The sequence below is a fragment of the Leptinotarsa decemlineata genome, unplaced genomic scaffold, assembly GCF_025532065.1.
Source record: "Leptinotarsa decemlineata unplaced genomic scaffold, Ldec_3_MD MMD2_tig00026358_RagTag_RagTag, whole genome shotgun sequence".
NCBI classification, from domain to species: domain Eukaryota; kingdom Metazoa; phylum Arthropoda; class Insecta; order Coleoptera; family Chrysomelidae; genus Leptinotarsa; species Leptinotarsa decemlineata.
In genome coordinates, this window is record NW_027412703.1 from 852,989 (window position 1) to 878,930 (window position 25,942).

Below are 25,942 nucleotides of genomic sequence, written 5' to 3' on the forward strand. Positions count from 1 at the left end.
AAATTAAATATCTAAAAATTGTTGATAATTTTTTTTTTCAATTGATATCAAGCTTTGTCTGTTTACACAATAAACAATGGCAGTTATCAACATAGGATATGAATTTTTTACGTAATTTGTTTATTAAATTGTTTCAAAGAAATAGAGAAATTCAATATTTTTGAAAATTTTTTTTGCTATTTTGATAATGATAAAAAAATTCTTAATTTTAATTTTTAATTGTTTAAAATCGATTTTTTTATGTTTCGATTGTTTAAATAATTAGTAAAGAAATAATTTTTCTTTTCAAAATCATAATTTACACTTTTAAATAGTATGGCGAAAAAATTTTTTTTATCTATCATTTAATTGTTTATTAGTTTAACAATTTGTTGTAAACAAATATTGTTGTAAACAAATATACGTTATATTTTTTTCTGAAGCAGAAAAAAGTTATAAAAACAGCTATATTTGAAAAAATGTCATAAAAATGTTTTTTTTATTCATTATAATACTTTCTAATATCATATATAATATCATTAATAGCTGTTTTTATAATTTTCTCCTGCTTCAGAAAAAAATATAACGTTGGTCAATATTTGTTCACAACAAATTGTTAAACTAATAAACAATTAGGTAAATGATGAATGATTTTTTTTTCTGCCAAACCATTTAAAAGTGTAAATTATGATTTTCAAAAGCAAAATTATTTCTTAACTAATCATTCAAACAATTGAAATATAAAAAAATCGATTTTAAGCAATTGAAAATTAAAATTGAATTTTTTTTTTTCTCAAATCATTATTATCTCTAGACAACAAAATAGCACAAGAAAGTTTTTCAAAAATATTGAATTTCTCTATTTGTTTAAAACATCTTAATAAACAAATTTCGTAAAAAATTCCTATGTTAATAACTGCCATTGTTTAATGTGAAAAAAGGGCATAGCTGAATATCAATTGAAAAAAAAATCATCAACAATTTTTAGATATTTCATTTCGTAATAGTTATAAAAAATCATAATTGACAAATTAATGAATTTTTATGAACTTTTATCGCAGGATCGTATGAAGTATATATATCAAAAGGACCTTACGAAGTTTAAAATTTATAGGCAAATTATTTATACCTTTAATCCTATTATTAATGCCAACGGAGATTGGGAAAAAATTTGTTAGTTAACAATTGAATAACTTTTTGAAAAATGGTGATGAAACTTTTTTTTCTACGGGACTCGATTCATTCAGGTGTTAAGAAGATACTAGATTTTTTTCAAATTTTCAAAATGACATTTTATGTTATAAAAAAATTATTTCTTTTGATGAACTCTCTTTAGCGACAGTTCGCGCATGCCGTAACAGTCGCGCGGAACCCTATTTTCAACGTCAAATCAACATTATAAATAATGGAGATAGAGGTTGGGGAGTCGAGAGTTTTTTATCGGAAATTTCCCCCTCTTTAACGAGCTTTTTTCAAAATTGCTTAAATATTGATATTTTTTGAGTTGTTAACGAAAAACTAAATACCATGTTTTTCAAATCTTATTTTGTTATTAACAATTGCAATTTTTTACCTGCACCAAAATCCTTCAAAAACATTTTTCTAGAGGTGATTCCGAATCGAAGGAGCAATCGCTCTTATTTTTAGGACCTTTATCTCTATTTTTCATGTTTTTGAACTTGTTGATTAGACTAAAAAACAAGCCATGGACCTGATCTACCCTAATTCATAATGCGATAACGTCAGTTATAGGACATTGTCATATTTGGGTCCACCAACCAATAATATTTCCCGTTTTTTGAAGAAGGAATGCGTATACGTAGCTTACAGAACGAATAATAGTCTAAGTAAATTTATTAAAAACAATAAAGACAAACTTTGGTGTCGGATAGATCAAGTGTATATAAGCTAACTTGTGGCTCTTGCTCAAACTTTATATTGGCCAAACAGGGAGAACATTTTCCCAAAAATTAAAGAACCATAGAAGTAGTTTTGTGAACAGAAAGACCAATTCCACATTTGCAAACCTCCTTTTAGCAGAAGAACATGAGTTCATGAATACGATGTGTTACATTCAGAAGAGAAAAGTTTGAAATTCAATCTCCTGATAAAATACACGACTGCATTTGATTTGTCATTGATTGTGTGACACTTTGTAAAATACTTGTAGTATTACTTATGACATTGGAATTGTCAATTATTCAATTCCTCAAGTCATTTACATCTTGTACATCTATAAACAGGAGCCTTCAGATGACACCATAAATGGAAATCTAGAAGATTCATATTAGGCCTGCGAGTTGGCCAATTTGGAGGTCCTGCACGTCCAATCCAGCGATCAGGGTAAGTGATGTCGATATGGTGATGGACAAGAACACTGAAATGATCTGGAGCCCAGTCGTGCATAAACCACATGTTGCCTCTCACAAGTACCGGCATTTCTTCTAACAAAATGGGTAAATTATTTCGCAAAAAGTATTTTGTGAATATCAAGTATTTTCAGAACTTCAGATTTTTATGTGGATTCACTGCATTGCTGTGATTTAAATAACTCAATTTGATTAAATTTGATTACATAGTTGTCTAGATCACATATCATTCATTTTATTTCTATACTAAATTTCTATACAAAAAAAATATTCAATTGCTGAAATATTAGGATACTGAACATTTTTTTGAACGAAACCCCCAGTGCATACCGACGAAGAGCTGCCGTACGCGTTGTGCTTATCTTTCTAGTAGATTTATTATAATTCTTGTATTAACTAAAAGATGAGCTCACAGTTTTCGTAAAAGAAGTCAGGCTGGTTCTTCAATGGCCTTTGAGTTCAGCTTTGCAGTCATAGTTCAGCCTATCACCACTGATGAGACGTATGGCGGGTCGAAACAGCGCTGTCTCATTTCAAATTATAAATTCGTTGTGTTTGGGATCGGTTTTCAAACAAACCATGTACAGTGTGTAACAACGAAAACTTAACAGAGCCGTTTTTGAATATAAAAAGTAAAATTTTTAAAAAAAGCGCAGACACGTCGATTTCTAATTAAAGGGGGACACCTTTGAGACTAATCAGATTTTTTGTAGTACGCACCCTCTCGGAGGGGTGCGTCCGACGACCCTTATTTAGATAGGGAAAGTAGGTCGAATGACACCTTGTTTTAAAGGTCTTCCGAATACCTTCACATCTCTGTTGTAAGAAAATTTTTGTAACGATTAGTTTTTGAGATAATTTGAAGATTTAAAGGTATTTTTATTGAGTTCAACTCTTTTTAAAATAAATCAAATTGTTTTTAAGGTACAATTTACGTTCAGAACTTTCATAAGAAAACTAAATTTTTGCTTTTTATGACAACCTGCTAATACGTGTCCATTTGATTTCGTAAAAAAGTAAGAATTATTTGTTTGTTACGCGGAGATTTTAGGTAAATAGAGTGGCACCTCCTTATGAAGGTTGCCTTTTGACGTGGATATTTTATGCTTCTGACAAAAAAGTGAATCATACTAAAAACTTAACTACACAACGAATACAACCTGTTGATTTCCTTGAATGCTGATGACACAGAAAAGTTTTAAAAACTGTTTTTGGGTTAATGAATCCCAATCCCACACACAAAAAAAGTAACACCTAATAAGGGTAACTCACATAGGAAATTTAGAGTAAATGTTCGAAATGTGCGCCATTTTGCTCCATGCAACAATAAAGATTTTGTTCGAATTTTGCTCTTACATTATTCAACATCTCGGGAGTTATAGCTCGGCATTCATCAATAATTCTACGACGTAATTCATCCAAATTGGCTGGCTGTGTAGCATAAACTTTAGACTTCAAATATCCCCACAAAAAGTAGAACAGTTATGTTAAATCTGGTGATCGTGCTGGCCATTCAATTGGACCTCTTCTGCCAATCCATTGTCCTTCAAAATGATTATTCAAAAAATTTTGAACCTGCTGGGCATGATGGGGTGGTGCACCGTTTTGTTGAAATTGGATAAATTCATCTTGACATCTTGGATCCTGTTCAATTATTTCAACTATACGAGGTTGTATTGCCTCTTCAAGAAGTTGTAAATAAGAATCACCGGTTAAATTTCCATCAATGAAAAATGGACCTATAATATTATTGTCTTATATTCCGGCCCAGACATTCAACTTTTGGGGATGTCTGCGTATTGTCTTGGGTTTTCATCCGACCAATAACGGCAATTGTGACGGTCCACGCAACCATTTAAATAAAATGAGCTTTCTTCCGAAAAACAGATGTTATAAGCAGCTCGGGATTTTGCATTAATCTCTCACTCATGCTCTCACACAACTCCTGTCTTCGGTCAAAATCATCCTCATTGAGTTCATGAACAAGTTTAATTTTGTAAGGATGGACTTTGTGGTTTTTAAGGATTCTCCATGCACTCATATGGCTTATTCCGGCCATTGCTGATGAACCTCTGGTACTCAACCTGACCAATCACTCCAATCGCATTATCGTCATTCACTACCCTAATCTGAACATTTCTTTTCTTATTTAAAACCTAACCTGTCTCCCTGAATTTTGTGACCAAATCCAGAACGTGCTTTCTGCTTAGGTGTTTACCAGGGTTTTGCTCGTTAAATAAAATTGATGTTCTATTAGCATTTTGGTCGTTGCCAAAAAATGAAGCAATAACTGAAACCCTTTCAGCAGCAGTGTAAGACATTTTTAAACAAATGACAATACACGACCCGTTTAAACAAAACAATCGAACGATGTACTAATGAAAACTGGAAGAAGAGGAGTGGGTATTGATTTTAAAAAAGGGATTTTATTTAACAAAAAACTGATAAGAAGAACTGCTCGAAATTTTTTTTATTTAGGCATACAAGTTACCGAGTGGTCTGTCTAATGTATTATTAACATGGCAATTTTAACTTCAAATTATCTCGAAAACTAATCGTTACAAAAATTTTATTTCAACAGAATTGTAAAGGTATTCGAAAGAGTTTTGAAACAAGGTGCCACTCGACCTACTTTCCCTATCTAAATAAGGGTCGTCGGACGCACCCCTCCGACGGGGTGCGTACTACAAAATATCTGATTAGTCTGAAAGGTGTCCTTCTTCAATTAGAAATCGACGTGTCCGAGCTTTTTTTAAAAATCTTACTTTTTATATTCAAAAACGGCTCTGTTAAGTTTTCGTTGTTACACACTGTATATTTCTCAACGTCGGTTCATTCCAAATCAACATCATTCTTCCGAGTTTCATTCATGAATTATTATTACTGAATTCTGGTAATGGTAGTGAAAGTCATAATTATAATTTTAACTAAATTGTACCGTATCGCTGACAAAAACATGAAACTGAAAATATGCTGGTACACACATGAGGGCAATTTTGCTTATAAAATACTCATATTTGAATTGTTTTGAAATGGAAATTTGTGAAATTGTGTGAACGGCTCACTTTCAAGATCTTCTGAGGACAATGCTTTGATGCAACAATACGAATGTGTTTGAAACACTTCGAATGATTAATTTTTCTCACGCTTTCCCATTCAACGAATGATATTATGGCATATGCAGTCAATGAATGCATATTATAAGTTTGTATCAGGTCGTTTCGAAAGTTTTGTCCGTTTTATTATCATGTGTTTTTGTAGCCTCATATCTCAATAAATAGTTACTTTACTGTGTCGTCGTATACAGGGTGTTTCCTAATTACGGTAGGAAACTTCAGAGGATTATGCGTTAGGTCGTTTAAAAAAATCTTATGAACATATATAATAATAATAATAACATGGACTTTTGAGTTTGGAGTGTCTACATGACAGAATGGTACTGGATACAGCCTGTAAAGTCGTCAGGAGTTCGGATCCCCTTCTCTGCATGGTCCGTGACCATGAGAGAGCAGGAATTGGAGCATTTCTCTTTAAGGCAGCTGCCCGAGCAGCTGATGAACTTGGTTTAGTTTTCGACACTGAACGCGGTAACCACAACTCTGTCACCGAGTTGAAACCCGTTCAGCAAAAAGCGCAGATAAAAGTCGCAGAGATCACTTTACTTCTGCGGAAACACAAGGATAAGCCAGTGCATGGGGTCTTATTCAATGACATTGGAGACTTCGGCTTATCAAAGCGCCTGACGTTCGTTTTTCTCAGGTCGAGTGGGCTGAAGTCGGAAACTGAGGTGTTCATCATGGCTTGCCAGGATGGTGTCTTCAACACCTTAGTCTACCGCAGTCGCGTGATGGGTATAGAGGTTCCTGACACAAGGTGCAGGGCCTGCCACGAGGCGCCCGAGACTCTAATGCACTTGCTATCAGCAAGTCCAGCATATGCGGTCTCGGCCTATATCCATCGACATAACGTGGCCCTAAGAGTGCTATATTACCAGCTATGGCTGTCTTACGGTACTGACGAGACACCAGTGTTGCCTGCCCTACGCTCCGATGGATATTGAATCTGTTGTGGGTAACGAGAAGTGCCGAATTTAATGGAACTATTCGTTCCCCACCCTCAGGCTCATACAAGCTAATAAACCTGATGTAGTCCTTCTCGACCACCAAAGCAAAACAATATTTGTCGTGGAGTTTTCAGCTCCTGGCGAGACAAGTATCATCAGAAAAGAGGAGGAAAAACGGATAAAATATCGAGATTTTCTCTTCTATCTCCACAGACTCTATCCAGACCACTCTGTCAAGATAGTTGTTCTGATCATTGGAGTCCTTGGTGGAATGATGCCCTGTCTACGCTCGAATCATAAAATCATACCGGCTTGCCGCACTAAGGCAGAAATCTTAGCCGCACATATGCAGAAGGCTGTCATTCTTGGCTCACTGCGCTTGCGCAGGGCACATTATTCTCGGACTCAATGATCACTTACCCCACGGTGTGGGGAGTGGTCATTGGTTGATAATGCTGGTGCGTCCTCCCGAATGTATCGGGGTTTCGGGGGATATGGCCTGACCAGCGCACACTACGGTTAAAAAAATTAATCATGTTTATTCATTGAGAAAAAAAGTACAAGGTAGTGTATACGATTGAGGTGATATGGTAATATGCGCATACATCTATTCACATGCACACATGTATAATAAACAATTACATGAAACAAGAGTATACATTTAGCAAATGAACATTTAAAAAGCCACAGAAATAGCAAAAGCTGTTTGTACGTGGCGAAACACAATTTGATTCAACACTTTATTCTTATTGGAACACTAAGAATAAACGAAATTTCATGGAAAAAACATTTCTCGGGATGATTTTTTATTAGATATACTTCAGTTGATAAATTAATTTTTACAAGTTTGAATTTACATAAAAACCCTGATAATTTTCAAACTAAAAACCTCAAATCTTATACACTTTTTGGAGCTTTTTTAGAAGGCCTACAAAAATATTTTCGTTGGAAAAATTGAAAAATTTTGATTTTTCACTTTGTTATTAATAATCAAAGTCGTTAAAAAGTGAAAAATTCAATCAAAGCAATGAAAAACAAAATCCTTCCAGTATTCAAATCCATTCGTATCCTTATTATTTGAAGTTACATGAAAATGATTTATCATAATCTTCAGCTCTATTTGTTTGAAAAATTGTTATGAACAAATGTATTGTTTATAGGACATTTGAATTTTTTTTGGGGGGGATTTTCATCAGTGATGAACATTATGATTTTTAAAATTGAAATCCTTTCTTAAAATAACTTTTTAATTGCTCTAAAACGCATTGTTGATTAACAATATTTTTTTGCTACTAAATATGAATATTCAGGAACTATTTTTTATCGTAATTGCTATTTCTCTTTGATATTCTGAACAAAACCCTTTTTTCATTTATATTTTCTTCATTTATTCAATAAACAATTTTTTAAACATACTAATATTTACGATATATTGTTTTTAGATACTACCAAAAAAAAACACAAAAACAAGCATGTGTCACTTTTTGTGTAAAAAATCATTTCTCTATTTTTTACAACTATTTTAATATTTCTCTTTTTTTTCACAAAAAGTGACACATGGCTGTTTTTGTTTTTTTGGTAGTATTTGAAAAATATATATCGTAAAAATTATTTTGTTGAAAACAAATTTTTTTATCTATCTTTTACAAATACTTTAATATTTTTCTTTTTTTTCATAAAAAGTGACACATGGTTGTTTTTATTTTTTTGGTAGTATTTAAAAAATATATATCGTGAAAATTAGTTTGTTGAAAACAAAATTTTTTATCTATCTTTTACAAAAACTTTAATATTTTTCTTTTTTTTTTTTCACAAAAAGTGACACATGGTTGTTTTTGTTTTTTTGGTAGTATTTAAAAAATATATATCGTAAAAATTAGTTTGTTGAAAACAAAATTTTTTATTAAATAAATAAAGAAAATGTAAATTGAAATTTTTCTTTTTCAGAAAATCAAAGAGAAATAGAAATTGTGATTTAAAAAAAATCGTTCTTTAATATTCATATTTAGTAGCAAAAAAAATTGTTAATCAACAAATGCATTTTCAAGCAATGAAAATTTTTTTGAGAAAGGATTTTGGTTTTGAAAATCATAATATTCATCAATGATTAAATTCCTCCCTGAAAAATTTCAAATATCTTATGAAAAATACATTTGTTCATAAAATTTTTTTAAACAAATAGAGCTAAAAATTGAGAAAAATATTTTTTATTTAACTTTGAATGATAAGAATACGAATAAATTTGAATATTAAAAAAATAATCATTGCTTCAATTGAATTTTTCACTTCTTAACAAAGTTAATAACAAAGAGGTTGTTATTAACAAAGTGAAGGCTTTCAAGAAAAGTTCCAAGAAGTGAACGAAATTTGAGATTTTCTGTTTAAAAATCATCAGGGTTTTCATGTAACTTTGAAACTGAGGAAAATTTTTTCCATGGATTTTCCATGTAAATTTTGTTTTGTTAATAATGATATTTGATGGGTTGAAATAATTTTTATTGTTCAAAGGTGTGTATCGCTCAGCACTCTGAATTAAAATTATAAATATTGGTGATAAAGTCCGGGAGGTGGGACTTTATTTAGGAATTTTCCTCCTCTTTAAGGATCTTTTTTCAAATTTCGGATGTCTTTGATATTTTCCGAGATATTTGCGAAAAACTAAACTTCACATTAAACTTTTTTATTTAATTGTTTATAACTTATGCAATTTTTCCGATATAACTCCAGCGGTATTGGCAGCGCACCCCAAAATAGTTCACAGGAAGCAATAATTTTCCCGACTTACTTGATACTTTATTATATTATGACCAAAATTACACAAAACCTTTTTAAATTGTAGCCTACTCGTACATGTTATTTTGATGTAAAAGCTGTATTTATGTGAAGTTTCATCTAAATCCGTTCAATGGTTTAGGCGTAAAAGAGCCACAAACATACATCCTCTTGAACTGTCACATTTATATTAGGAATAACTTCAGTGAAGAATCCTGCACTGACACCTGTCGGATATAATCCAACGCCCTTCGTGGTATTAGCCAGGGGAGTAGTTGTTTTCTGATAGGTGTCAGTCCATTAACCTACTGTGTAGGGTGTTGAGACTGGCCTGAACGAATTGTTCTTTTAGATGATTTGATTTATAGCCAGTCTTCAAGTATGCCCACTGACTATACGTGAAACAATAGAAATGAATCAATATGAGAACTTTATGACGTTAAAGTAGCCAGATTTTGAGATTTTGTATCTAAACGTAACAAACAAACTTACATTCGCATTTATAATATTAGTAGGGAAGTAGCGATAGGGATAGATAGATAGATTAAAACCTAATATCACGTTCCGTCTCTAAAATCAGCATTTATTTTTCAGTGCCCTCAGTACGAATATATCCAAGGAAAGTCTTCCTAACGAGACATCAATCCTCAACAACGTTATAGACAACAGCCACGTCCAGAATGAGGGTGTTTTAGCTGACATCGAAGAAGAAGGTAAAGCGAAAGGTCAGCACGACGATTTCAGTGACATTGTTGACTACATAATGTTGAATAGTGACGAACGAGAAAAATACCGGCTAGATATAGACAGAATACACCCTGTTATTGCGAGGACTCGAGAGGGCGATGAAATAAAGGAACGGTATCCTACAATCGGTGTGATGAAGAAGATGAAATTGGAGTGAGTTTTTTCTGCTTTATGTTTGTCACGATGTACAGTTTTTGATATACTTTGTTTTCGAAATAAGAAGGGGTGGAATGCGAAAAATTGGAAAACGGGAGAGGTACAAAGGTTATTCATTTGAGAAAATATCTGAGGGATACATTTTAAAATTAAAAAGAACCAAAATTCGAGAAGATAAAAAAGAGTGTGTGTGTGTACTCATGTACGCATGCAAGAAGTTATACTTCTTTGGCGTAACCAGATAAAAATCTTTCTAAAAATTTTATCCTTTGTATTATCCCATGTTTGTAGAGAAAACGGAACTAATAATAGGAAAAAAAGGTATTTAATACATAAAAAGTTTCATTATAAAGCGTTATTTGAATTATTTCTCGCTGTGATTGATTTGATTTTTCGTTTGAGTTGATTCCAAATATTTTTTAAAATTTATTTTGATCCTATCGTCATATTGTACTTTGTATGGAATAACCTGGCGATAAATTTTATTATTCAAACTTTCAAGAAAGGAACATTTAATGTCATTTAATATTTGGAATAACTTAATTTTTCCGTACTTCAAAAATTTTTATTTGTACCTATAATTAATTTATTAATTCATTTGTACACTTATTAGATATTGAATAATAAAGTGAATCAATTTTTAATTCAAATTTTGAATCAGAATTTTTTGCCGACATTATGGAAGTTGTTCTTGGTATAAAACTTATAGAAAAATCGAAATGGGAACTACTTGGCGCCCCTCTCACTATAGAAGCTCTATGTGAAATTTGTTTGAAGGTGATTGACAATGTTTCATGATGAATTTCACTAGTTCGGACTTCCATTGTCTACTATATAAAATGATTTGGAATCCCTGAAACAACTAAAAAAGAAGAATTAAAAATGAATAGCTGAAAATAACAATTATATTAAGCAAAATAAACCTGAAATGAACTAATAGTGAAATAAAATACAAGTAAAATAGAACAATTGAACAAAAATAAATAAAAATAAAGAAATGAAAAAAAAAAATAAAAATAAAAAGTTGAGAGATTCCAAGTCATTTTAGTTCAACGACGTTTCGATTGTTAGTATCTACAATCGTCTTCGGGTGATGACTGGGCTGATTCCTCCGAGAGATGACTATTTATAGGTCGTTCAAATACTTTCACTTATCCCTGCTTTCCATTTTCCGCTTCAGTGGTTCCGTGGGAGATGACTGTTTTGGCGGGAGTTGGCCATTTTTCGCTTGATGATGAGTTTCCATATGTTGCGTATTTCTACGCTGGCCTGGCTGAATACGTTGTTGGACAACATGTATGTGGCTTCCTTGAATTTTCTCCTAAACCAATGTTTCTCTCTGTGCAAGATCTCAGCTTGGGACCACTCGATGTTGTGTTGATGGGTCCAAACATGGTCTGCTATTCCTGATTTGCTGGTTTCCCCTCGCTGTGTGTGTTTCTTGTGTTCGGCAATGCGAACATTCAATGGCCTCTCAGTTTCACCAATATAGGATTTTCCGCACTCACAGGGTATCCGGTAAATGCAATTCTTGGAATCGCAGTCCGCGTTTGGTGGCCTAGTTTCCGTGAGGCTGCTACGGATAGTGTTGCCGGATCTGAAACAGGTTCTGATGTTGTACTTGAAACCAATTCTTCTTATCCTCTCCAATAATCGAGTGGTCCCAAGCTGAGATCTTGCACAGAGAGGAACATTGGTTTAGGAGAAAATTCAAGGAAGCCGCTTACATGTTGTCCAACAACGTATTTAGCCAGGCCAGCGTAGAAATACGCAGCATATGGAAACCCATGGCAAAAAATGGCCAACTCCCGCCAAAACGGTCATCTCCCACGACCCCTGAAGCGGAAAATGGAAAGCAGGGATAAGTGAAAGTATTTGAACGACCTATAAATAGTCATCTCTCGGAGGAATCAGTCCGGTGATCACTCAAAGACGATTGTAGATATCAACAATCGAAACGTCGTTGAACTAACGTGACTTGAAATCTCTCAACTTTTTATTTTCTTTTTTCATTTCTTCATTTTTATTTATTTTTGTTCAATTGTTCTATTTTTACTTGTATTTTATTTCACTATTATTCCATTTCAGGTTTGTTTTGCTCAATATAATTGTTATTTTCAGCTATTCATTTTTGATTATTCTTTTTTAGTTGTTTCAGGGATTTCAAATCATTTCATATAGTAGACAATGGAAGTCCGAACTAGTGAAATTCTTTCTCTATGTGAGAGTTTGCAAAAGAAAATATATTCCCTTGACTTGATTTCCACCCGTTTATACGATTTGCCAATGCATACTTCCTTTTTTTTATTGAAAAATTGTTTAGCCATTCCTAAACTACTCTATACTCTTAGATGCTCTCCTTGTTGGAAAAGTCATGTATACCTTAAGAAATTTGATGTACACCTACGTAACATAATTGAAAATATTACGAACAGCTGTTTCACCAATATTTCTTGGTCTCAAGCAACATTGCCTGTGAATCGTGGAGGGTTGGGTCTGCGCTCAGCATCATCGCTGGTTTCACCAGCATTTATGTCTTCCATCAACAATGTTTCGCAATTGATAGAAATGATACTTCCAGTCTCCTTTACCAATACAAAAGATAATTTAACCGTCGAAGGCGAATCTATTTGGTGCTTTCAAACCAAAAGTCATGTGCCTACGAATCTCAAATTACTCAAGAAAACATGGGACGAACCTTTACTAGAAATTGCTTCTGACTCCATCACTTCATCTTTGTCACCTCCCTCGGAAAAAGCTCGCCTCAAAGCCGCCAATAGCAAAGAATCTGGTGCTTGGTTGAGCGCATTACCTGTTGCTACTCTGGGAACACTACTAGATAATGACACTTTCAGGGTAACCCTTGAACTCAGATTGGGTTTAGATATTTGTACTCCTCATAAATGTATTTATGGTAGCGGGGTAAATGAAAAAGGTAGTTATGGTTTGAGCTGCAGAAAGAATTCTGGATGTTTTCCAAGACATCACCGAGTCAGCAACATCATAAAAAGGACCTAGAACCACTAGGTATTAGTCGTGATGATAGAATGACTCTTGTTCTCTGGTAATGTGGGAAAGCTGCCGTTATGGATTTCACAAGTGCAGACACATTGGCTCCATCTCATTTGGTTGGAACGTCCACAATGCAGGTTGCTGCTATTATAACCAGTGAGAAAGCAAAATAGTAGGAATATCGAATCGAAATGTAGGAAATAACTTAATATTTTATCCTGTGGCTGTAGAAACTTTCGGTGTATTTGGGCTCTTATCTCTAAATGAATCAGCAGAAGTATGATTGAAGAAACTAAAGAAAAGAGATATACCATCTTTCTAATTCAAAAAACTAGTTTAGTGTAATTCAGCTTCTCTTTTTGGCACCATCCCATCGTCACATTCACTGGATGAAATTTTTCTTCATCATGTTGTTTCCAAATCATATTTATACTCTAGCCACGATGGGAGATTGTTTCCTCATAAAATCTCCCATATTCCTTGTGATACTTCCCATAATTTCCCATCAGAAGATACAGAGAAACATGAACAGGTTCTAGAATTCAAAACGCCTGCCATATCCAATTCAGTTTTAGTTAGTTTAGATTCGAATTCCTGGTCCTACCGATGCAATGAAGGGGTGAATCATCGATTTCATGATTACTCACAAGAAGCAGTGGAGAATGTAGTATCAACAGTTACAATATTAGATCAGAGATACATTTTTGAGTCAAAACTCTATGATTTAATTTTTCAACCCATTATGTTGTTCCATGAACTGTATATTCCAATGTTTATCAAACACGATATGGTTGCTGGAATATTTAAAAACGGATACATACATGGAAGATATCAATACTAGTATTTCTAGTATGGAAGGTGCTTCAATCAAAGCGTTCACAGAAGTTATTACGGAATTGTGGTCAGAAGTTTCATCTGATAGAGTAATAAATACTGCCTACTTTAGAAGTCAGATTCAAAGATTTGCCCCACGATTCATGGGATCTTCCCACCAAGACGCCCAGGAATTCCTTCGATATCTTTTAAGTTTACATGAGGACCTCAATGGAATTACTGAGAAACCTAAAAATTGAGCAACAGCGGAAAAGCGCAAGAGTCCTGGCTGAGATACTTGAACATGAACAACTCTAAGATTGTAGACAATTTCGTTGGTCAATTAAAATCTACTTTAAAGTGCACACACTGTAGATTCTCATCAGTAACCTTCGATACTTTCTGGGATTTGTCTCTCCTAACCACAATACCACAAAGAACAGGCCAATTGATTTTGTCACAATGCTTGGATTTCTTCACAGAAGAGAAAACCCTGGATGGAGATGAAATACAAACCTGTTCGAGGTGCAAGGATAGAAGAAAATGCACAAAGTCCCCATCAATCCATAAGTTTCCCCGTATTTTAGTAATTCATTTGAAAATATTCTCTCCAACGGAAAGATTCAGAGGCAAATCGAATGTTGCCATTGAGTTTTCTTTAGAAGGATTAGATATGAGCAATTATGCAACAGACAATGTGGCTCCTTGTCGTTACAATTTATATGCACTTTCGAATCACTTACAACGGGCATTGCACAGCATATTGCAGATACCCTTATAATGGCACGTGTACTGGATACAACGATTCACACGTGTCCCTAATTTCACCAAAATCGTTTGTGACTGACATATGTTGTCTTTTATGAACAGGAGGAAACAGAGCAGCACTTTTGAGGTTTTTTCTGTGTCTCTTTTAATAGGCTAAATTCTGTTAATCGATTTGAATTCCATGATTCTTTTCAAAAAAAATTTATTGATCTATTACTATATGCATTTTTTAAAGATGTTCTGTCTATGGAGTGCAGTTCATGTGATTAATTATGTAAAAACTTATTTTAGTTTATGATGTAAATAAATAATAGATAACGTCAACTGACCTCAATTTCTACAAACGTACTCAAAGTAAAATGTTAAAACCACTTTTGATTAGCTAAGTTCAGGAACTTCCTGTCTGATCTTTAGATCGTGCCAATAACGACCGCCCTCAAAGATGGTACATGAATGTCTTGATCTGAATGGAGTGCAAAAGTGAGATGTTTAAAAAAAAATAAAGTCAAGGTCGAATAAATATTGAAGTGAGACATTTTGAGAAAATTGGCCGCCCCCTACGTCTGTAACCAGGCTGGATATCGACGGATTCGACGGAGTCGTCAGTGCCAAAGTAATTTACGTAAGTTTCCATTCAGCATAGAGAAAATAATGTTTGGACATAGTCGCAGATAAGAAGACATTCGCGGAGATTGCACATCCTTCAATCAACTGTTTCCAGATGACCAATATTTTAAAATTCAGTCTTTGCGAAATTGTACCCTTACAGCTCCCTATCTCAGAAATGATTTACCGAGCACAAGACAAGATAATTGTCAAAAACAGTAATAAGAAGACTCAAAGAAGTCGGTTTGAATCCAAAACGCCATGCCCATACCAGGGTTCCTAGACTTCTCCCACGTCCCAAATCTGGACGGTTACAATTTGCCATATCCCATGTCAACTGGAATGGACATCAGTGTGAAAAATTCTTTTCACAGATGAAACAAGAATACAGTTATGGACGTGATCAAGTATACAGAAGATCTGGAGAACGTTTCGCAGAATGTAATCTTGTAGATAACGTTAGCTTTTGTGGTGGTTCCATTATGTTTTGGGGTGGCATTATTTGGGACAGTCGCACCAAGCTTATAGAAGTGAATTTAAGATATAATGCTGACTGGTACATACGCAACATCCTTGAAGAACATGTTTTATGTTACGGCGGCTCTATTGATTACGATAGTTTCGTGCAAGTGCATGAGAATGTTCGATCATATGCTGCAAGAACAGTCACCCAGTGTTTTGGAGCTGTTGGACTTAATGCAGTGGAGTGTCCATCAAACAGTCCTGACGTAAATCTCATAGAACATATTTGGGACATCTTAAAAAGTCATATACGAGCACGAAGTCCAGCTCCTAACTCAATTGCAGAATTAAGAATTGCTGCACAGGGAGAATGATATCGAATTGCACAAGAAACCATCAAAGACCTTTTGCTGAATATGCCCAGGAAGATGCAGGCTATCGTTAGAGCTATGGGAGGAAACACTAAGTACTGAACTGTTATTCAAAGAACTTTCATTTTGTCGTCATTATTGCTAGTTCTGATTATATGAAAGTAGTTGTTTCGAGAGGGCTTTTTTTCAGCTTGTATCTGAAAGTTACTTCTTTGCATGAACTACACATCTTTGTAAATAATTCGGGCAGTGTTAACGCATCCGTTAACCGAGATTCGATCTCGAGCGACGAAAACTCTCTACGGTCCCAGCGCATTCGCCATAATCCTTTGCCGCCTCTAAGCCACCTAAAATTGCCTTAAAGTGGCCCAGGACCCTCATAGCCCTACTACTGTCATCATGTGAGTTATAATGCTTTGTTCCTTCAAAGGATAATTATTTTCATAAATTATGAACACCTTTCCGTTTCAGTAAACTCGTCTATTGAATAGAAAATAACTCATTGCATTTTGAATGTTGTTTCGTTCCATTATATTGGAATAGCAGTGAAATAATTCCTAATAAAATATTCATTCCACTACGCTGACTGACTTCAATTATATATGGAGTTTATGCATTCAAAATTCATTTTTGAATAGTTGATTTAGACCAAAACCGATTAACAGAGAGAAAAAAAACATCGAAATCAAGGCAAAATCATAGATATAATAATAAATTGAATGAATCAGAAAATAAACAAAAAGAAATGTGGGCAATAGTAAATGACTTGAGAGGAAATAAGAAACAGAACCATCCAGAAATAAAAATAAATCTTAATCAGTTTCTTGGAAAAATATAAAATCATAGCTCCCGTACAGTTTGGCTAGGAAACAGCTTTAGAATGTTTCAGATCGTATATTCGTATCACTGGTAGAAGTCAAAAAATAACATTGAGCAGCAACACTTTTCTGATAGTGGAAAAATTGTACAGGGAGTTCCTCAGTAGTCAGTCTTAGACCCAATTTTATTCTTGCTATTTATTAATGATATGGCAAAACTTGATATATCTAGAGCATTTACCTTATTTGCGGATGACACTACGGTACTTTGGCGTAATAAAGATCCTGATACTTTGACTCGGTTTGTCCATTAAGATTTAGAAAAAATAAAAAAATGGTGTGAATCGAATATGCTATCGCTAAATGTTTCTAAAACAAATCTGATAACATTCAAGTGGGACTGTATAATTCAGTGTTCATATAGAAGTATTTGTTTCGAAAGATATTTTTCTTTCGTGTAATTCAATGTTTATATGAAAGTAGCTGTTTCAGGAGGACTTTCTTTCAGTTTGTGTCTGAAAGTTACTTTTTTGCATGATCTACACATCCTCGTATAGAGTTACTTATTTTCAAATTGAATACTTTCCTTCCTTTCTTTGGAAGATTCTCTCATCCATTTTTTTGTATCAGATGGAGTAGTAGAAAGCCAAAAACTTTCTTTCCCAAAAGAAATCTTAAGTTTTATCATGGGATGATATCAATGAATTTATTCAAGATGCTGATAACGAAGCGAATTTACTTTGTTAGGTATATATATAATCATAATTTCATAAGATTAGTTGTAGTTTCAATATTTTTATTTGTACCTATGTTGTCCTAATTTTGGGTGTCAGCGGTGCTTGTCGCCGTGAAGAATTATTACATATAATTATTGAGGCCATTGAATATGATGGATCTATATTGATTGTTAAAATACCTGATACAAAGACCTATTGTGCAAGAACGTTTACTGTTTCAAATTCTGATTAAATTGAGATATAATAAGTACAGAGCATTACGGCCGCCTCGTATAAAAAGTAAAAGATTATTTTTGAAATATTCGAGAGGAAAATGTATTAACCAACATGTAGGGATGAATGAACAAGAGGAAATTCCCAACTTGATTGTAAAATGGCTTGGAAAAGACATGTAACTCTGTAACTCTTCTGGCCAATGCCAGAAGCAGGAGCATGTATAAAAGATAGTTTGAATAATAACATTGAGATTTCTAACAAAATATTAAATTGTCCGTCTTCTTCCAAACAGATTGAAATATTTGATAAAATTGTGGAATCGATTGTTTAATAAATATCTAATGTTTCTGATCAGCAGCAACATGGAACATCTTTGGGTGTTTATGTTGGAAATAGTGGTTCAAACTTTAGTATCAATTATTATTCTAATAAATGAAATTGTTTTTTGATGAATAACACAGGCCAACGATGAAAAAACTTTTTTACTTAAAACACCTTATTATTCTGTTTCATAGGGTGCTAAATCCAAATATGACACTGATTAAGGTATCACCTACCATGTTTTCACATCTGCACATCAATATAATGAATTTTTTGATTTATTACAGAATTTAACAGCTTTTATACAGGGTGTTCAAAAGAACTTTGACAAACTTCAGGAGGTGATTCCTCACAATATTCTAATATGAATTGTCCGTATAAATAAATGTCCGGAAACGCTTCGTTTCCAAGATACAGGATGTTGAAGTTTTATTTTTATTTTCGTTTTTTTCAAATAACTTTTGAAATACTGAACTTAATTAAACGAAACTTAGTAATAGGAGGTTTTTGAGGTGTCGAATTCGAACCTGATGTTCTTATTGCTCTTACTTGTAGGGGGCGCCACCTACACGTCTTTTTCTTTTTTAAAGATTCATAACTTTTTTGGGCGTACTTCTAGCACATTTTTCAGTAAAAAATCGATTCTTCTATCATATCTACGTAAATAAGCTACCCTTGTTACTAGTCGCTGTAAGCAACCGTTTTCTAAATATTTGGACTTGAAAACTTCAAGTCGATTATTTGATAATCGATGCATGTTAAAGTTATTACGAATATTTTGCATTTTTCACAAGAATGCCTTGGAAATAAATTTGACGTTTGTGAGTAGTTTTGGTAATTACATATTTTGTGACAGTTAGACGTTTTGTTGAAGTTTCCGTAAGTAGAAGTTGAAAACACTTATTTTGAAAAAATGGATTATTTAAACAATAATGCTCATTAAGCCGATATGCATTTCGTTTATGGCCTTGCGGATTGCAATGCGCGCGAAGCAAGACGTATTTACCAGGAGCGATTTCCTAATTGAGTACTGCCTTCAGCTCCAACATTTGCTAGTCTCCACCGTCGTTTGGCAGAAACAGGTAGCATTAAGAGGGCAGCTGATATTATTGGAAGACCACAAGCAGTCCGAACCCCAGAATTGGAAGAAGCTGTTTTGAACGCTCTCGAGGAGAATCCAGAAACAAACACAAGAGTAATTGCTGAAGCTGTCAATTCTACTCAGTCCACAGTTTGGAGAATTATCCACGATCAACAGTTTTATCCATACCATATTCAAAGGGTACAAGCTCTTTTGCCACGAGACTTTCCCCAACGCATTACTATGTGTCAATGGTTTTTGAGAAAATTGGCTGGAAATCCTCAATATTTAAGATATGTACTCTTCACGGACGAGGCAAACTTCTCCCGAAATGCTATCACAAACTTTCATAACAACCATGTTTGGGCTCTCGAAAATCCGCACGCAGTTAGTGAAAGGCATTATCAGTATCAATTTTCTGTAAATGTATGGGCGGCAATAATTGATAATTATTTGATAGGTCCTTTCTTTCTTCCGCTCCGACTGAATGGCGCAACTTACAGACACTTTTTAGAAAATGAATTGCCGGGACTACTTCAGAATGTACCATTAGAAATTCGTATCCGCATGTGGTTTATGCATGATGGGGCTCCGGCCCATTTTAGCGTTGTAGGCAGCGAATTCCTTAACACAGTATATTCAAATCGATGGATCGGTAGGGGTGTAGAAGAACCTAACCAGGCGTGGGCACCAAGGTCCCCAGATCTAAACCCGATAGATTTTTATTTTTGGGGACATTTGAAGTCACTAGTTCTTCCTCGTTCACTACTGGAGTAGTGAACGAGGAAGATCTAAGAAACCGAATAGTAGACGCCTGTGAAACAATAAGAAACACACCAATAATTTTTGAGCGGGTACGAGATTCAATGACTAGACGACTTGACTGCCTGTATCTTCGCTGAAGGTGGACACTTCCAACAATTTATTTGAATACAATTTAGTTTCGTTTATTTTAGTTTATTCTACATATTCAAAATTTCCTGAAATAAAATGTTGACATTTCTTGCAAATTTTATTAAAACAAATACTGATTATGCACCCTTGATACAAAAATAACTATTTCGCTTAAGGATGTCATAAAGGAACGTACCCAACAGTAATGACCTCTTCAAACGAGTAAAACGTCAAATTCATTTCCAAAGCATTCTTGTGAAAAAAGCAAAATATTCGTAATAACTTCAACATGCATCGATTATCAAATAATCGACTTGAAGTTTTCAAGTCCAAATATTTAGAAAACGGTTGCTTACAGCGACTAGTAACAAGGGTGGCTTATTTACGTAAATATGATAGAGGAATCGATTTTTTTTACTGAAAAATGTGCTAGAAGAACGCCCAAAAAGTTATGAATCTTTAAAAAAGAAAAAGACGTGTAGGTGGCGCCCCCTACGAGTAAGAGCAATAAGAACATCAGGTTCGAATTCGACACCTCGAAAACCTCCTATTACCAAGTTTCGTTTAATTGAGTTCAGTATTCCAAAGGTTATTTGAAAAAAAACGAAAATAAAAATAAAACTTCAACATCCTGTATCTTGGAAACGAAGCGTTTCCGGACATTTATTTATTTATTTCTGACCGGGATATTATAAGCTTATATCGTCATAGTTACGCTATCAATAAAGAGGGTCATAACTCCCTTGGGACATTATAGATTTTATAATTCCCTCTACCTTTCACAAGTAAAAATAAATAGAAATGAAAACTGAACCATATTTTATTTATTCACGTTATTACAAATAATAAATGTACAATTTTGAAATGTTCCCTGAAAATTACTTCCGCCACTGGAAACAATTTCTTCTTTTGTATGGCTGGGGCTTCTGTTCACTACAGTCGAGGTACCTGCTTCTTCTGATGACAAAGTAGACAACATACGCCCCGTTTTATTTCTCAATTCGATGCTATCCTCCAAATACCCCTCCGCCACCGTGGAACTTTTCCAACCTCCGTGTCTTTTTAAGTTAGTCATAGTTGCTCCTGCTTTGGCTAGAGCAGTAGCAGAAGTGCGACGAAGGCAATGTCCCGTATAGGAAGATGAGTTTGGCAATCCTAAATACATTGCGATTTTGCTGGGGATTTTCCCAAACATGTTTTTTCCAATTGGCTGAGATGTACATTTATTTTGTCGGAAGCTCAAAAAAAATCGTTCAATACCTTTAGGACGCAAAGACATATAAAGTCTTAATAAAGGCAAAGCGGGGAACTCTTTTTCATCCACAACTGTAAATTTCTTCGATACACCAGTTTTACTTTCCGGTACGTTCACTACCATAACGGAATCCCGGTCCTCTATATCCGATATCTTCATATTCAAAAGTTCCTGACTTCTGCATCCTCCAAAATAACCCATAATCAAAACAACCTATAGCAAAAAAAGGAAATAAATACACACAAAAAGGAAAATAAGAAAAAAATTACCTTATGCAATAAATGAATATCATTAGGAGCGTCCTTTAGGAATCTGATAACATCTTTAGGAGATAAAACAGCAGACTTTTTCGGCTTATAACTCTTACTCTTCCGTTTCAAAAAAGCCTGTAGTTCATTGAACTTGGTGATATCTCGTTTCTCATGTATAGTCACCATCGATTTTAGCATTGACCATTTAGTCCATAAAGAATTCGGACTATACGTTTCTGACTGAAACGAATAAACACAATTACTACCAAATCTACCGAAAAACATAGAAAATTCCTTACCAGTTCTTGAAAATATGCCAGAAATACAGTTTCAGTGACATCTTTTGGCATAACATTTTTCCGTGTCAGCCAGTCCAGATATATCTTGTATTCTTTTTGGTATACGGCTTCACTTTTCGATGGAATTAATGATTCTCTTGCTTGTTCAGCTTTTTTCAAAATATCCTCCATTATATTTGGGGTAGAAAACACGTTTTCACCGCAAACACAGCTTGATAACAAAGTTCTGTTTATAAACAAGTAACATAGCAACAACCTAGCAACAAGAAAACTCTACTATAATCAACGGTACCTGATTCAAATATACCGGGAAGGTAATGAATTGGTACATTTTTCCGTTTCAAAAATGAACAAAATTTTATTGAAATCGGTCAGAAATAAAATTATCTATGTACCACGGGAATTAATGAGCCTTAATAACCTCAGGCAATTGCTGTCCCTCGGGCCAGAGGCCCTCGGGACGCAAACTTTGCCATCAGTAATTAAGGCCCTCCTAATTCCCTTGATACATAAATAACTATTGGACAATTCATATTAGAATATTGTGAGGAATCTCCTCCTGGAGTTTGTCAAAGTACTTTTAAATCACCCTGTATACTACAAATAAAATTGTAAAATAATTTGTGCTGGATGTAGATGAGTTGGCAGCATTGCTGAAACACATTTACTGTCCAGAAAAAAGGGAATTATATTGTTCTGTTAATAGCTGATGTTTTGTTTACTGTCAACCTAACCTTACTTTCTGGTTTCCAGTACAGGTTCTCATTAAAATGGATAATCGCGGTTGAAAGAACTCTGCTGACAGTTTGTTATTAAAAAACATCAAAGAAACATTACAGACTTTGTGAAAAAGATTTATTTCTCATATTTTGGAATTGAACTTTGTGTTGAAGATCTTAAAAAATGGTCAAAAAAGGCTTTAAGTACGCTGTTCCTTTGGTATGGAGGGAACCTAGAAACCACACTGATGATTGCTACTTTTGTTGTATTGATATTACTGGCCTTAACTCGAAAAACAAGAAGGTAATAAGCTACCCTATCCTAATTTCCGCCATCCGACCAGTAGCGCACGATGTAGATTTTCCGGTACCAGAACCTTCAGATGACTTGAATTCTTTTCAATCTGAAATGTTTTCTGATGTACTGTCAGATATAGATGAGCAAGATGGTGGAGAGTTCCAATGTGCTACAACAAATATAGAGCCTAAACTGAGCTTAACGACTTAGTTAGGGATCTTGGGTTAACAAAAGAAAAAGCTGAATTGCTTGTGTCCAGACTAAAAGAAAAGAACTTTCTGGCAGTTAGAATTAGCATATATGTGTATAGGAAGAGAGAGCAACAGTTTTCCAAACTACACAAGAAACATCAAAGAAAAAAGAGAAAGGAAGTATAAACCAATTCCATCTGACAACACATTACAACACTGTATCATTATTTCAAGTAACCTACTGTAAATAAAAACCATGATAGTGATGTAACATAGTGTTACATTAATTTTACTATATACCGTACAGATTTTAAATTATATAAAAAAAGTCAGTTTCTCAAAAACTATGGGGGATACAAAACTAAGACTAGATTTGGATTCAGCACATAAAAATCTAAATGAATCAACATCAAAGTAAAAAAGTTTCGTTGGCCTGTGTAATCAAATTATAAATGACAATTGACAATAATAATTGACTACGTTAAAAAAACCTTCGGAAAATAATATCTCTTGTTCATTTTCTGAATTATTTTGGCAGTGTAAAACAGAGAAAATTTACGTATTGATAGAGATGCAGAAATGTCAAGTCATTTCAGACAGTTGTACAAAAATGTATTTTTATTGTAGCTTTACTTCACTTCATCATTTAATAGGCGTTAACATACGGTGATTAAATTGATAGCATATTTCACTTTTTGTCGCTTTTACTGAGGGTCATTGTACTATCCAACAGGATATAAGGTGGTTATCCTGCCGCGCGCTTTTATTGAGTTTTGGATTCGACATTTGTATACCAAAATCTAACAGAGGGGAGCCATTCCCGCTGGGCCCTTGACAGTGCTTACAACTTTGAAAGCTTCACAAGGTCGTTTACAGTGTTACAAGTTACTTCAGAAACTCACTTTAGGGTATTGACTTCATAACTGAGATTGAATAGAAGGATGGAACTTCGATCGAATTCGGTATCGCTGTTAGTTATGATTTGTGGGCTCGACAAATTTGTTAATAGTATTCATGTTATATAATAATATATAATGGCAGACTTTTGTAACAATTATTTTATTAATATTGGACTTAATATGCATAAAAATATCACAGGTGATCCTGACATTACTGAAAATATATTGACTAATACAAATAGCATGTTTCTAACTCCAGTAACAGAAAATGAATTAATCAAACACATTTCTTCTTTAAAAAATAGTAGTTCACCAGGCATTGATGGAATCAAAACTGATATATTAAAAAAAATTCATTTACATATTCTCACACCTTTAGTACATATATTCAATCTCATATTCCAAACAAACATCGTTCCAGTGCAATTTAAATCATCAGTTGTATCACCCATATATAAATCTGGGGATAAAACTGATTTATGTAACTACAGACCCATTAGTGTTATCAATAATTTTGGAAAATTATTTGAAAAATGTTTGAAAGATCGGTTAATACACTTTCTAGACTCAAACGATATAATCCACCGACAGCAGTTTGGATTTAGAAATGGTAAGTCTACCACTGATGCAATATGCTCGGTCATAACAGAAGTAACTGAAAAATTAGATGCTAATAAGAAATGTATCGCAGTGTTTCTTGACTTAGCGAAAGCATTTGATACCGTGAATCATGAAAAGCTCCTCCATATACTGGAATGTTATGGAGTACGTGGGACAGTATTGAATGTCTTTCGCAGTTATCTCTCAGATAGAACACAAATAGTTAAACTGAATGACACCTTAAGTGATCCAAGAACGATAAAAATAGGAGTACCTCAGGGCACAGTACTTGGACCTATTCTCTTTTTAACATATATCAACGCATTCTTATCTTCATCAACAAATGCAAAAGTAATATCGTATGCGGATGATACCGTCATGTTGTTTAATGGAAACATGGACTGAGACAAAAGATTTTTTGCAAAGAGATATGGAAATTGCCAAAAACTGGTTGGATAAGTACCAATTATCCCTGAATGTCAAGAAAACACACTATATTGCATTCTCAGCAACAGATGTTAATAGACCCTCCTTCAGTAGTATAAAAATTAAGAACATCAAGGAGGAAATCACAGAGTTGAAAGAAATCAAGTACTTAGGGGTTATAATAGATAAAAACTTAAAATGGAGTAACCATATTGACTATCTAACAAATGAAGTGAGGAAGCTTATATATAAATTTTATCAACTACCAGATATCCTCTCTAAAAATCTCCTTTTATTAATTTACAAATCACTGGCCGAATCACTCTTTCGTTATGGTATTCTAGTATGGGGAGGAATGTACAAAAATGCTCTACAAAAACTAAGTGTCATTCAATATTATATATTAAAAATAATATATAGGAAAACAAAACGTTATCAGACAACGCTACTTTATAAAGAAGACGTTGGTGACATAAGATCTCTATATTTTCATAGCCTATGTATATATGCCTACAAATACAAGCAATATCAGAACCATCCTTCACATAACTATACAACCAGAAGTACTACAAACCATCACTTAAGAATTCCCAACTGCAACAAAAATATTGTTCATAGATGTTTGATATATACTTTACCTAAAGCATTCAACCTTCTTCCATCCAGTATAAAAGAAAAAAAAAATTCAAGAAATTCAGTGATCTATCAAAAAAATATATTTTTCATAATTATTACACCTTTCTAAAAACACTGAATAAATAAATTAATGCAACATTTACACTTCTTCGCTGACATACGCTTATGAAGTTTTCATTATGT

General features: G+C 33.9%; 2 protein-coding genes across 2 annotated transcripts in view; one reads left to right on the forward strand and one right to left on the reverse strand.

The window, feature by feature from the left end:
* LOC111506192 (extracellular serine/threonine protein CG31145) overlaps positions 1–25,942 on the forward strand; it is a 340,043-nt gene that overhangs the window by 69,584 nt on the left and 244,517 nt on the right. The window contains exon 3 of the mRNA XM_074184737.1: positions 9,778–10,083. Coding sequence (XP_074040838.1) covers positions 9,778–10,083 — 306 coding nt within the window. The remainder of the gene's footprint in view (positions 1–9,777; positions 10,084–25,942) is intronic.
* On the reverse strand, positions 20,847–22,499 carry LOC141486562 (uncharacterized). Its single transcript, XM_074184738.1, has 3 exons — positions 21,991–22,499; positions 21,710–21,931; positions 20,847–21,653 (listed from the first exon to the last, which is right to left on the reverse strand). Exons 1-3 carry the CDS (start codon positions 22,159–22,161, stop codon positions 21,006–21,008), a joined length of 1,041 nt encoding a protein of 346 aa, XP_074040839.1. The 5' UTR covers positions 22,162–22,499; the 3' UTR covers positions 20,847–21,005.